The following is a 14,358-nucleotide window of genomic DNA, read 5'->3' as shown; positions in this document are numbered from 1 at the left end:
GACGCTGGTCCGCTGACTCATCTCAAATCGTCCTTCTCCTTCGTATCAGCCAGGCAAGCGTGTGGATAAGAGAGTACTCTGTTGGTTTGGACACATGGAGAGGATGGATGAGGAGCGAATGTTGAAGAGGATCTACAGAGCAGAAGTCAATGGAAGGAGAACAAGAGGAAGGCCGCGATTGACATGGATGGATGGTGTTATCAGTGCACTGCAGGAAAGAGGTCTAAATATAATGGAAGCTAGAGCTCTTGTTGGTGATGGGAATGAGTGGAGAGGTGTTGTAAAAGGATAGTGGGATGTTTGGACGCGTTGTAAGGGATGGGCAGGGCACCTGTATGATGCAGCAGGGGTAAACCAGTGAAAGCTGTCAGGCCCTGCTGTTGAACAAAAGAGTGTGTTCTGTCACCATGACCCGAGTGACATGGCCGCTTTCTTGTGTCCCGTTTCATCTGGAGGGACGAAAGCATGACCAACTTAGGTGCCGAGGTCGTGACCTGTCTGGGTGTTTGGGCATTTGGGTTGGCCATGGTGGATAGATAGACAAATCTACAGTGTTGGGCACGATACTTTGAAAAAGTAACCGAATTAGTAACTGAATTACTCTATAGTGAAAGTAACCAGTTACCAGGGAAATAAATTATTTCCGTTGCTTTAAAAAGGAGTCCTTGTAATTTTCTGAGCAGCATTCGAATCAGTCGAATAGAGAATAACAGACAGGTAGTTGTGTTTAGAAGCTTGTGATATTTATTGCACCTCACCCGCAACCGGTTTATCCTACACTTGAAGTGTGAAATCCATGGCATGCTGCTGGTAAAATGTCATTTTGTGTTCCAATAGGCCTGACAGCAAAGCCATCATCCTGCTGGAATCTGGGATTCGGATTCACTCCACAGACTTCGAATGGCCCAAAAATATGATGCCGTCGGGCTTCGCCATGAAAGTAAGCGTCTACATTATTTTGAATGAATTTTGAATCATCAATATGGGGATTTTTTTTTTTGTTATTGGGGGGCTAAAATCTCTAACCCAATGTGATTTCAGTGTCGTAAGCACTTAAAAACGCGGCGGCTGGCGCATGTGAAGCAGCTCGGCATCGACAGAATCGTGGACCTCCAGTTTGGCTCAGATGAAGCGGCTTACCACCTCATCATTGAATTATACGACAGGGTAAGAGTGGGGCGTTCAATCTAGGGTGCAATGTAGTTTCTGGCTCACCAAATAATATTTTTTCAGAAAGAAATTGTTTGTGCATATCCAAAATGATCATTTACAATTTTTTTTTTGGGTGACTTCAATTGTTTTCATTCCCGTTCGGAAGGAATGGTTCGAATTCTAAATGTATACATTAGTCTCATGTTTTCCGAGCAGTGTGCCAGGAGAACTTCTCCAGTGTTCCGCAAAAAAATTCCCAATTTTATCTCTGCAAAGAAAAACAAAGCTGCATTTTTTTCAGTGTCTTGGCTTTCTTTCAGTGATCAACCGAGTAAATGTAACATTCATCCATATCAGTAGGTGGCAGTAGATGACTATTTTATTTTTTATACACTAATTCTTTTCTGTTGAGGTAGTACAGGGAATTACATTTGATAACTTGTTTTGTTTGATGAAGTGGTTCAAGATTCCAGTTCAAAAATAATACAATATATTAAAATAAAAATCTTTAAAAAAAAAATTTAATCTAATAATATATATATATTTTTTTTTTCGAATGTATCAAAAAAATGTTCTGATGGCAAATATTTTTGCTCATTTTATTTGTTTTCTAAAAAAAAAAAAAGTAAAATATTAAAACATAGTTAAAAAAAATATTGCGTTTGTTCAAAAAAGGTTGAGGAACACTTCATTAGTATATGAATAAAAAGGAATCAACATTGTACTTCTCAAATTTGCATTTGTTTTTCTTCTTTTTCCGTATTTGTGCTATACATATCAAAAAGCCTGACATGTGTAACAGGGGAACATCATCCTAACGGACCATGAGTACACCATCCTCAACCTGTTGCGCTTCCGCACGGCCGAGGCGGAAGACGTTAAGATCGCCGTGAGGGAACGTTACCCCGTGGAGAGCGCCAGACCCCCGGAACCCCTTATCACTTTAGAAAAGTAAAACGATTTGAGCCATGTGTATTTGTTTGAGGTTTTGGACATTCTGATTTTTTTAAATCCACATTTCCTTCACCTCAGACTCACCGAAATCCTGGGCAAAGCACAGAATGGAGATCAAGTGAAAAGGGTGCTGAATCCTCATCTGAGTAAGTCACCATATGCCAATGAATTTAACATTGCTTTGTCCAATGACATCAGATGCAATAGACGCTAGAATGGCAATGTTCCATAAGAGCATCGCCCGCGCTGAGACGTAAAAGCATTTTTGGGTGGCATTTTCCTATTTTGGCAGGGTCATTCACCTCTAGACCGACCTGCCTAATTACTTCTAAAAATTTCTGGCCAAACTTGTCAAAATTGCATTAGCCTGAGAGCAAACCAAAAGGGATGAGTGGACTTTTTGGGCATTTTTTTCAAAAAAAGTTTAACCCATCTTGCCGTCTGCAAGGCATTTTGTTGAAATTGAATTTTGTTCTGGTCTGGAAAGGGGATGTCTTCCTGGGAAAGCTGAGTCAGCCAAACCTATGATTCTGAGTCAGCTTTTGTAAGTAGTTTTCACATCTGGGTTGACCTACCTGATGGCCTTTAAAAGATGGTGTTTGTACAATGTCTTTCTGCGGCCACGAGCGGCTGCCTTTTCCAGCAGCAGCTGCCCTGTTGTTTTATTGTCTGCTCCTATCTTCGGTGTTTTTTTCTTCCCGTTTTGACAACTACACTATGGATTACTTCTATCCTATGGACATGGGTTTTAACGCACAAGAAATGCGTTTATTCAAGGAATTTCAACTCCTTGCCCTGAAGATTTCTCGTGCCGGCGTGATGAAGGGGCCTATGGTGGAGGAAAAGCCGGAGCTAGCGAAGCGGCTAGCGGCGTTATAAGTCTTCGGTACCATCCGTAATCATGGTAAATGCGAACTCACGACCAAATAAGATCATCGAGTGCTGGTGGAAAACATCGAAGCGCACAGGGAGCGCAGTTGCTGTGTTTTGCGGAAACGTGGCTCACGTTTAGCATTCCGGACGCTAACGTGTAGCCACCCGGAGCTACCCGGAGCAATCCGGCTTCAACGCCGCTAAACAGAGACACGAAAACCGGGGAGAATCGGAGAGGAGGCGGACTTGCTAACACGAGGTGGTGTATCCCTGGATTTTCACAAAGAAAAGTTTTCCATCTGCCGCAGGGATGTCGAATTTTTGGACTGGCGTGACGTCATTCACTTCGCTACAAGCACCCCTAGGGCATCATGTTCATCTGTTAATAAACAACAGGGTAGACTGCTGGAAGTGTGAATTTCCCTACGGGGATGAATAAAGTATCTATCTATCTATCTATCTATCAATCTATTCTTGCAAGGGAGAGTGGAATGTTTTTCTGGGAGAAATAAATGCTAAGTCAGCAAAACAAAAAGAGTTGACTTTTTTGGGGGGGAATTTTTTTCACGTAAAGGTCAACCTTTTTACATGTCTGCAAGACATGGTGGGGAAATGAAATGTTTTTCTGGCCTGGAATAAGGGAAATTCTTTCTTTCTTTTCTCTACCCGATTGCTTGTGAAAGATTGTGATCCTGGACAAACCTGTCCTGGCCTGGGAGGGTAGAATGTCGTTCTGAGAGCTGCTGAGTAAGCAAAACCAAAAATGCCAAATGGGCAGTTTTCACATCTTTGGTAACCTACCTGACTTCCTGTAAAATATGGTGTTGATGTTCAATGTCGTTCCGGCTCGGTAGAGTGGTATGTCTTTCCTTGAAAAAAAGTCATCTTTTGGGGGGATTTTACACATCTCGGGTAAACTTACTTGACTGCCTGTAAAAATTGTGTTGATATTTTAATGTTTTTACACTGGGGGAGTGGAATGTCTTTCTGAGAAAAAATGCTCAGTCGAGAAAACCGAGACTGTCATCATTTTGTTGTTGTTGCAATGTTCACATGTAGGGAAACCTACCTGACTTCCTGTGAAAGAGGGTGGTCATATCTGAACTCCTACCCCCTTTTTTTGGTGGACAGACACACAAACTGAAAACAAAATCATTATCACCACCCTCGCTTTACACGCCAGTGATAATTGTTTTTTTTTTAAAATTTGCACAGCCTACGGAGCCACTCTCTTGGAACATTGTTTTATAGAAGCTGGATTGTCGGGATCAGTGAAAGTGGACAGTCGAGTAGATGCATCTCAAGGTAATTTTTTGGGGGGTTTTAATGTACGTCTGGTAATGGGATTCACTGTGTTTCAGTTGCACCGAAAATCCTGGAAGCCTTGCAAATGGCAGAGATGTACATGGAGAAAACGGAAAACTTTAGCGGCAAAGTAGGACAAGTTTAGTGTTTTCGTTGTTGTATTCTGATATAACAATTTTTCTTTTTCTTTTTTTTCCGAAGGGTTTCATTATTCAGAAAAGTGAAAAAAAAGCAAGTTTAACGCCTGGGAAAGAAAACGAAGAACTTCTGACGTAGGTGTCTATATAAGTTCTTGTTTTTGTTTAACAGTCATACTTTGATTTGAAAAAAAAAACACAAGAAACTGAAATTAAGTTCATTATATTTTTATGTATTGTTAAATAAATATGCAATTTACCTAGTATTTATTTTTTTGTTTATAATTTTAAACAAAAACAGATATAATCATAAAATACTGAAACAAAGGTCATTATATTTATTTGGTATTTTTAAATGAATAGATTATGGTACTCATATAAGGTTTTATTTATTTTTACACATTAAATGTTTTAACCTAACCTAAAATACTAAAACATTGTTTAAAAAACAGTTATACTTACCAGTAGACTTTTTAAAATATAATCCACATATTTTTTTCACTAATAACTGTTTTTGCTATTTTCAAGGAAAAAATAGACTACTCTAAAAGAGACTAAAATAAAGTTAATCATATTTATTGCATTTTTGAATTGATATATTATGCTACTCGTAAAAAAGGTACAATTTTTTTGACCAAGTAAATATTGTTAGGTAATTAAAAAATATTACGTTTTTTTAGACATTTTTGAATAAATGTATACGTCAGAAAAACATTATTTATTTTTACCAAATACATTTTGTTACCTTAATTAATTAAAGAATAAAGATTAATCCCTAAAATTCAATAATAAAGTTGATAACATTTTTAGCAACTTTTGAATAAAGTATTAATAAAGTATATTAATAATTATATCAAACATACTAATTAGTGCAATAAAAGTAGTATTTAATTTTATTATTATAATTTCCCTCTATTCTTTATTTTATTTTTTATTAATTTGTTATATGAAATTATTACTATACAATATAAATATCAAAGGTATTGTCAATGTATATGTATAGTATTGTATTATGATATGTATTGTCAAAATTTGCGGACAGAACAGAAAATACATCCAGAAATGTTTTTTGTTTTCTATTAATTAAATGCACAAATTTGCAATTCCAGGTACGACGAATTCCACCCATTCCTCTTTGCTCAGCATCTCAAAAGTCCCCACTTGGAGTTTGAGTCCTTCAACAAGGTAGATCCTGTCCGTCGTCCTTCATGGTATCTTCCTTTCGCACTCTGGACCTCACGATGTGGTCCAATTAGGCGGTGGACGAGTTCTTTTCCAAGATGGAAAGCCAGAAGATTGACATGAAAGCTTTGCAGCAAGAGAAACAGGCCCTCAAGAAGCTGGACAATGTCAAGCGGGACCACGAGCAGAGGCTGGAGGCCTTGCATCAAGTTCAGGTGAGGAGCTCGACGAGCAGAAACGCTGACAAAATAAAATACTTAGGGATGCATGGTAACTGTTTTTTTTTCCGCCTAAGAACTTATAAAATCCTTTTGGAGATGAAAACCGATAACACATGCCGGATCCAATTATTCTTATATGTGTTTTAATTTTTGTTTGCAATTACAATGCGTGTCCCCTCTCTTCCTCTTCTTAATGTGCGTGAGAGCTACAGAGCTCAGCCGTAATCGGTAAGGGTTCTAAGAATTTCTGGTAGAATATTTTCATTTTCTCTTCATTGCACCTCTTCTTAATGCTTGTGAGGCACTGGTGAACTCCGACATAAATAGTTGCATTGCTCAGAATGTTGCAATTGAACGGGCTTCTGAACTTTCGCCTTATTGAATGCCTTATATTGTGCCACTCCTGCGTGGGTTTGTGTCTGCATTATTTGGCCACTATATGTCGCTGTATTTCGTAGTGCTACTAAGCACTAGGAAGAATACAAACTATGAATACTCAAAGTAACAAAACTGCACCATTATTCTTTTCACTTTTTTTGCCCAGCCTTTCGCAAGGTTTTTGATTTTTGGGGTACTGTAGCAGCGTGATGGTGGAACTTCATGCTATGTAAAATAGATGCAAACTTCTCGACCTACAAGTTTGTTTTTTAAATCGCGTTTATATGATAGTACATCTATTTCTGCCCATTATTCAAATCAGTACTGTTTTTGTTAACCACATGGATGTTCTAAACAATACACAATTTCCTTTCAACTTATAATGTTGTATAAGAACCACTGTCAACCTAAAATGTCACTTTGAAATTGTACTAAGATGGTTTTCCAAATCTTAAAATTATCTTTATCCATTCTGAAATATAATTTGCAATATTTGGTAGCTTTGGCTTCAAGTAACTAATTATTGGGTGTTTTTTCCCTTTTGGGTCGATAACTGTAGTCATTTTGGGATGTAATACACCCAATAACTATCATGCATCTCTATCCAGTGGTTCTCAAATTGCAGGGTAGGCCAAACTGGAGGGGGCGCGAGGGACAAATTTTCCAAAAAGAACATAAAAAAAAAATGTCCTAGAATAAAGTGCAATTGCACCATTACTAGATTAGGGGGCAGCAGCGCTCTTATTGGCAACGTGGAAAGCATCCGCGCTTTGCACATGCATTGCAGAGAAAATGAGTTGGAGGTGACTCCATGAAAAAATGTTTAACAGGGATGAGATGAGAAGATAGGCAGAAAAAGACAGAAATAAAGAGGAAAATAAAAGTCTACCCAAATCTAAAACAAGGACATTTAATGAAGCATATGGAACAATCAGCTTCACTACGACCATTTTGTTAGACGATAAAATACCAATGTGCTTGCTGTGTTTAAAAATGTTTGCAGTGGACAGCATGAAGTATATTCAGCTGTCAGTTAAGGACATAACACCAACATCATGGTAATAAGATGTGTGAGTATTTTTGGGAGGGGCAAGAGAGGTTTTCTTCTTCCGAGGGGGGCATGACAGAAAAAAATTGAGAAGCACTTCAGTAATCGATGGCAAAAAAAATGTATATGTCTGGCGCCGTTGACAGGAAGTAGACCGAGCGAAAGGCGAGCTAGTGGAGATGAATCTACCGGTGGTGGAGCGGGCCCTGCAGGTGATCCGCAGCGCGTTAGCTAACCAGGTGGACTGGACCGAGATCGGCATTCTGGTCAAGGAGGCGCAAGCCGCCGGTGATCCTGTAGCCAGCGCCATCAAAGACCTCAAGCTGCAGACCAACCACATCACCATGCTTCTCAAGTAAGGACCACCGTGGAGACTGATGGACATTTGCACATTTTTATTTATGAATTCTTGTAGGAATCCTTACATCACCGAGGAAGAGGAGGAGCAGGAGGAAGAAGCGGTGGCTGTAAACGAGGGCAAGCAGGAGAAGGGAAAGAAAAACAAAAATAAAGACAAAGTTCAGAAGAAGAAGTTGCAGAAGAACAAGCCCATGCTTGTGGACGTGGATCTCAGCCTGTCAGCCTACGCCAATGCAAAGAAGTGAGTAAGGCAAGAAAAATGGTGTCAAATACCTTGTTTTCACTACCATGGGGCACATATACTGTATGTATAAATTTTAAAAACTGTTTAGAATAAACTAAGGGGAAAAAATCCATAAAATATATTTTTTATGTTACTAAAAAAATATACAAGTTCGTGTCAAAAAAGAAAAATATTAATTCAATCAAAATTTAAAAAAACGATAATTTCAATAAAAATCTCATCTCATCTCATCAGCCGTACCGCTTATCCTCATTAGGGTCGCGGGGGGGCTGGAGCCCATCCCAGCCATCTCCGGGCAGTGGGCAGGGGACACCCTGAATTGGTTGCCAGCCAATTGCAGGGCACACAGGGACAGACAACTCACTCGCTCATTCACACCTATGGACAATTTGGACCGGCCAATTCACCTGAAATGCATGTTTTTGGAATGTGGGAGGAAACCGGAGTGCCCAGAGGAAACCCACGCAAGCACGGGGAGAACATACAAACTCCGCACAGGAAGTCTGGAGCTGGATTTGAACCCACGACAGGTTCCCATGACATGAACTGTGCCGCACAAGCGCTAACCACTGCGCCGCCGTGCTGCCCAATTTCAATAAAAATAAGAAAAAAAAATAATGATGGAATTACCGTTCTTATTGGCCGATAAAGGCCCTAATTTTAAGGTTCACTATTTTTCTCTGATTATAATTAAAGTACTGTATGGTAAAATAAGGAACATCCCTCCTTAAAATTAATAAATTGACAGTGGGGCCAGTGTGTGATTCTCTTAGGTTCAAACCCCAGTTTTGTGTGTTTGAAGGTACTACGACTGCAAGCGCAGCGCCGAAAAAAAGGAGCAGAAGACCATTCAAGCTGCCGACAAGGTAAGATTGTCCTTTCGACTGGCAAAACCACTGAATTCTTTTAAAAAAACGCTTCCAATTTGTTTCAAGGCCATGAAATCAGCCGAGAAAAAAACCCATCAGACTTTGAAGGAGGTCCAGACGGTGACCACCATTCAAAAGGCCCGCAAGGTCTACTGGTGGGTGGCCAGAAGATCCTCAGAAGCTCTCCCCCAAAAATCTTAGCCATATTTAGCCTTTTTTTTTTTTTTTTGGCAGGTTTGAGAAGTTTCTGTGGTTCATCACGTCGGAGAACTTCTTAGTAATCGCTGGGCGGGATCAGCAGCAGAATGAGATGATTGTCAAGCGCTATTTACGTGCCGGTGAGAACTACCAATAAATGATAAATTAATGGTTTGAAGCAAGATTGCTCGGCCTCTTTATAAATATAATGGTTTACTTTGCCATAAAGAGCGCAGAAAACGTAATGCGGGGACGTTGTATCCTGGGTAGAGGTAAGATCTTGTGCCCAGCCCCGAACCCAGGTTCAAACATCAACAATATCAAACATCAGAACAGGCCATGCTTCTCTCTTGCTGATTTTTTAAATTTTATTTATTTTTTTAATGACTGACTTGTCATATGTTCTACAGTATGTTTCTTTTTCCGGGGATGAAAAGTATCTATCTATCTATCTATCTCTTTTTCAGTTTTCCACGAGTTTATAGTTTCAGCTCATCCGTTTCATGGGTAATGGATCTGGCGTTGGTGACTAGCGAGGTTCGACAGGGGTGACTTACGAGAGTTGTTAGCCTAGCCGTAGCACTAAGCCAGACCTGCAGCCTTGCTATTGCTTCCTCCACGACGGCGCCTCAGTCGGTTTCTCGACGCAATAACAATCCTCACAGCACAAGCTGCTGGTCACTATTTTTTTAAGCTCTTCTGACTCTCCTCAGAATCGTATTTTATTAATGAATTTATTTTCAATGTAATGAGCCGCTAAAAGTTAGCGGTCGCTAGTTTGTTTTTGCTTCATAGACGTTGACTTTCGCGTCTGCCCACCCCGACTGTTTGACTGACAGCATATACCAACCTATTACAGCCGTGCACACCGACAGTCACGGCACCCAATACACACCCAAATACAACCTGCTCCTTGCGATAGCTGTCTTCCCTGTCCGAACAAAATCAACAGTACATTGATATCAATGACAATAAACACAATTCAATTAAAAATCCATAAAGTGAACCAGCAATAATTGAAGAGTGAAGTAGAGATAGGTCTTTGTATTCTCTTCTCTTACACACGGTTTTATTACCTACTCGCCATTTGGGGGTGCCTACACACTTCAATCTCTGGATACAGGAAGCCACACTAGGAAGTGGGGGACAAAGATCACAGATCTGATCATAGCCACTCCTGCTATCCAATGGTGATTTCTCATACTGAAATCATTCTCAGAGGCTTGATACTTTCTGATAAGCTGTGCCAAACCCTTTATAAAATATTTTTTTTAACATTTTTGTTTTAGCGCAATGGGACAAAGCTTTTGAAAACATAATTGTACTTTATGGCATTAACTGAGTTAAATATATTTTTTTTTTATAGGTGACATTTATGTCCATGCTGACCTTCACGGCGCCACTAGCTGCATTATTAAAAACCCTTCAGGTAGGTTTGCTCATGTTATTTTGCAATGTCGTAATCTCAGGCTTTGCCCCTTTTCCCTCCACTGCAGGCAATCCCGTCCCCCCTCGCACGCTAACCGAGGCGGGCACCATGTCGGTGTGCTATAGTGCCGCCTGGGATGCTAAAATTGTCACCAGTGCCTGGTGGGTCCACCATCATCAGGTCAGTCAGGGACCCCATTTTATTTTGTATTTTTTCTCACTAAGAAAAATGATAGTGATTTTATCTGGAGCATGACATTTTTGGTCGTTTTAGGTCTTATTCATATGAAACTGATCAAATATAGTATTTCTAAATATGTAATGATAAAAGGGCATTTCTCTCTGGCCTAAAGAAAATTTTACACGTTTTATGTAATATTTACTTTATTTACTTTTCTAGAAAAACTAGATAAAATATTTTTTTTAAATATTGGTAACATTTCAGGCAAATACATTTTGCCATTTTGAATTATTTTACTTACTCAATTAAAATATACCTACACTATTATTTATATAAGATATAAAAAGAAAAACAGAACCAAATAAAAACCAAATTCAATATTATTTGTATCTTATTTTATTATCAATATTAGTTTGATTTTATTTTACATTTTGAAGTATTACCTTAGGATAAAATAAGTATAAAATGAAGTATTTTTATTAGTTGTGTTAGTTAAAAATTGTAGATTTTATTTGTAATTGCATCATCTACTAAGTCATCCTAATAGTTTTTTTTTGCTATTAAGAAAAAAACTAGTTATAAAAAAGAAATGTTCATCATCTTTCAATTTTCATTACTTAAATTACAAAGGGGAGGATAAAATTCATAATTTTAGTTCCTTGATTTCCATTTTTCATTTGATTAATTTAATAAACTAAATGTATTTACTTCAAAAAGTAGTAAATTAAGGAAAATAATACCTAATACTACTTCACATTAAGGACATGCTCATTATATAAAAAAAGTATAAAATGAATAAATGTATATTTATGGATTTGTGTGTGTTTCTCCCATTGGTTGAAAAACCACATCACTGGAAAAAAAATTAATTTAGAAAAATATTACTTAAAATTGTGACATCTAAAATAGTAAGAACATTTTAAATGAATCCTAACACAATAATCTACATTTTTGTTTAATGTATAGGTGTCCAAGACTGCGCCTACAGGAGAGTACCTGACCACTGGCAGCTTCATGATTCGAGGTAAGACATGGGTAATGCATATGTTTTGTTTTTAATCCCCTTCTTCCCCCCCAAAAAAGAGCATCAATATGTTCCTTTGTTTCTTGTCAGGAAAGAAAAACTATCTGCCACCTTCCTACTTGATTATGGGCTTCGGCTTCCTCTTTAAGGTAACAAAAAAAACTACAATAGGTGTTTTAACAATAATAATAATTGTAAACCTTTTTAAGGTCGACGATGACAGTGTGTTCCGTCACCGAGGCGAGCGCAAGGTGAAGACGTTGGAGGAGGACATGGAGGAAATGGCATCCAGGGCGGCTGAGATGTTGGAAGAAGGGGAAGAGCTTGTCGGTAAGTGCCGACTCGCCTTTCCCCGTGGTCGCAACTTACGGTGAGCTCCGTGCCTTTAGGTGAGGACAGCGGCACTGAAGACGCAACCGAGGACGGGAAAGAGAAGGAACTCGAGGCCGAAAATGGTAAAGACGCCAAAGATGAAAACGCCATTGAGGAAGACATCGAAGAGGAATCTAGCTACCCTGACACCACCATCACCCTGACTCATCTGCAGCCCAACAGGTCACGACTCTATGAAAAAAATATTACATATGAGTATGAAATTAAACAGAAAAATCCTGTAACCTTTTTTGTGAACCACCCTCCAGGAGCTCTCAGAACGTCAGCTTGAAGAAAGAAGAAGGGTCTCATGCTGACGGTGACACTCAAGGCAGGAAACACATGACTGCCAAGGAGAGACGGTAAGTGTGAGAGATAGATTAGGGAGGAATGGAGGTTGGGGAGAAGTCAAGCCATGTTTATTTGTGACACCCTTATTCACAAAGAGTCTCAAAGGGCCAAACAGATTATTGCAAACTACAGACTATTATTACACCATCCCCTGATCTAAAACCTACATGAGGGCAAGGAGGGAGGAAAGGGGTTGCGGAGAAGGGAGGAAGTAGGAGGGAAAAGGCAGAAGGAAGGGGAGAATTGGAAGGAGAAAGGAGAGATTGGGTGGAAGGAAGAAGGAAAGAGTGAGAGATAGCAGGTGAAACAGCAAGCGAGAAAGAAAGAGGGAGGAAGAAGTATAAGGGGAGACACTGACGGTGAGTATATGTTTTACTTTCGGTAGCTCCAACAAGGTTAAGAACCACTGCTCTAAGGTTTCCATGATAAACTCTTTAAAGGGTAAATATTTTAATTAGGAAATAAGTTTGGTGTTCCAGAATTGGCCCCTAAGCCTTAATTTGGACATTTCATTTTACTAAATTTTTGCAGTAAGGATGCAACTACGTACTGCTATTAGGGATGTGCTATTGGTAAATGGTCTGCATTTATATAGACCTCCCAAAGCGCTTTACAATGTGTTTCACACACATACACACACTCACACACCAATAGGGAGTCAGCCATGCAAGGCGCCTACCTGCTTATTGGGGGCACTTCTACATATAACAGGAGCTGGGAATTGAACCTGCGACCCCTTGATCCCAAGACGAGCGCTCTAATGCCGCCCTATTGAATTATATTCTACCAAAATGAGCTTCTAACTATTCACTGCAATACTCAAAATTCTGTAAAAAGATTACATAGAAATGGGAGGAGCTTCATCTAACCGGGGTCATTCGCGGACATCCCTTAACAACACTTGAATGTAACGATTCGATTGCTTTTCCGTCGAAAATATTTCCGCCGTCTAGAGACGAGAAGAAGAAGAAACAGAAGCAGGAAGTGAGCGAACCAGAACAGGAGGCAGGCCCCTCCTCCAAAGCTGGTGGCGGAGCCTCTCAACAGCCACTCAAAAGAGGCCAGAAGGTAAGATCTTCGAGTTCTCAATGGAAGAAAGAGGTGGGGAAACTACAGCCTGTGGGCCAGATGCTGGCTGTCAGGCTTTTTAATCTGGTCCACCAAATTAATAACAGTGAAAGTAGTATAACATATATGCATATCTATGATAGTAAATTAAATACTGCTGGGGTTGTCAGATTTCACTTCAGTGTCCCCTTGTGGTTCTGCTACCAAATACAACATAAATACTACAAAAAATATATATTTGAGTGCTTAAAAACAGGAAACTGATGTATTATTTTGCTTTAATTGTGAAAAAAAATACTACAGAAATGCAACAAAAATACTAACACAGAAATACTATATCTTATACTAATAATATACTACAAACTACTGTAAGACTACAGAAATACTACAAAAATATTACAAAACTAAATATTAAAATAAGTGCTTAAAGCAGGGACTTAATATGTTAGTTTGCTTTTATTCCGAACAGAAATAAGAAATACAGAAATTTAACAAACATACTTAAGGTAATATTTTATCAAAATATACTAATACAGATGTACTATTACAGTAATACTACAAATATACAACTACTGTAATACTACAGAAATATAGTACAACAAAAATGATACAGAAATTTACAAAAGTGAAAATCAAAATAAGTGCTTAAAACAGGAACCTTATTTATTATTTTGCTTTCATTTGGAAAAGGAAAACTAAATACTACAAAAATACGAGTAAGGTAATACTATAATAAGAAAGTTCTAGTACAGAAATACCTCCTAGAGCAATACTACAAAAATACAACTACAGCTCTTAAAACAGGGACTTGATGTATTATTTTTATTTAATTCTGAGAGTAAATAATAAATACTCCAGAAATGCTAAAAAAAAAAAATTACTAGTACACCGTTGTCATGGTAACAAAAAATATCTGTTTTACTATATTAACAGAACAAACTCAAGAAGATCAAGGAGAAGTACAAAGACCAAGACGAGGAAGATCGGGAAATCATGATGCAGCTTCTCGGGGT

General features: G+C 38.7%; 1 protein-coding gene across 4 annotated transcripts in view; it reads left to right on the top strand.

Moving 5' to 3' along the window:
• Positions 1–14,358, top strand: part of nemf (nuclear export mediator factor) — a 37,228-nt gene that overhangs the window by 948 nt on the left and 21,922 nt on the right. For 3 of the 4 annotated variants that reach the window (XM_088354832.1, XM_088354831.1, XM_088354830.1), the window contains exons 3-25: positions 838–940; positions 1,042–1,167; positions 1,955–2,103; positions 2,185–2,252; positions 4,195–4,284; positions 4,341–4,414; positions 4,486–4,556; positions 5,531–5,606; positions 5,678–5,818; positions 7,397–7,605; positions 7,666–7,851; positions 8,657–8,720; positions 8,790–8,878; positions 8,958–9,061; positions 10,288–10,350; positions 10,418–10,530; positions 11,497–11,554; positions 11,645–11,703; positions 11,764–11,884; positions 11,944–12,109; positions 12,196–12,288; positions 13,231–13,345; positions 14,279–14,356. In XM_088354832.1, coding sequence (XP_088210958.1) covers positions 838–940; positions 1,042–1,167; positions 1,955–2,103; positions 2,185–2,252; positions 4,195–4,284; positions 4,341–4,414; positions 4,486–4,556; positions 5,531–5,606; positions 5,678–5,818; positions 7,397–7,605; positions 7,666–7,851; positions 8,657–8,720; positions 8,790–8,878; positions 8,958–9,061; positions 10,288–10,350; positions 10,418–10,530; positions 11,497–11,554; positions 11,645–11,703; positions 11,764–11,884; positions 11,944–12,109; positions 12,196–12,288; positions 13,231–13,345; positions 14,279–14,356 — 2,416 coding nt within the window. Of the gene's footprint in view, positions 1–49; positions 222–837; positions 941–1,041; positions 1,168–1,954; positions 2,104–2,184; positions 2,253–4,194; positions 4,285–4,340; positions 4,415–4,485; positions 4,557–5,530; positions 5,607–5,677; positions 5,819–7,396; positions 7,606–7,665; positions 7,852–8,656; positions 8,721–8,789; positions 8,879–8,957; positions 9,062–10,287; positions 10,351–10,417; positions 10,531–11,496; positions 11,555–11,644; positions 11,704–11,763; positions 11,885–11,943; positions 12,110–12,195; positions 12,289–13,230; positions 13,346–14,278; positions 14,357–14,358 lie in introns of those variants that run through there. The other variant, XM_088354833.1, reaches the window with a different exon arrangement.

The sequence above is a fragment of the Urocampus carinirostris genome, chromosome 15 (assembly GCF_059441175.1).
Source record: "Urocampus carinirostris isolate Australia breed hairy pipefish chromosome 15, RoL_Ucar_1.0, whole genome shotgun sequence".
In the NCBI taxonomy this organism is placed as follows: domain Eukaryota; kingdom Metazoa; phylum Chordata; class Actinopteri; order Syngnathiformes; family Syngnathidae; genus Urocampus; species Urocampus carinirostris.
This window is presented reverse-complemented; position numbering and strand designations above follow the sequence as displayed.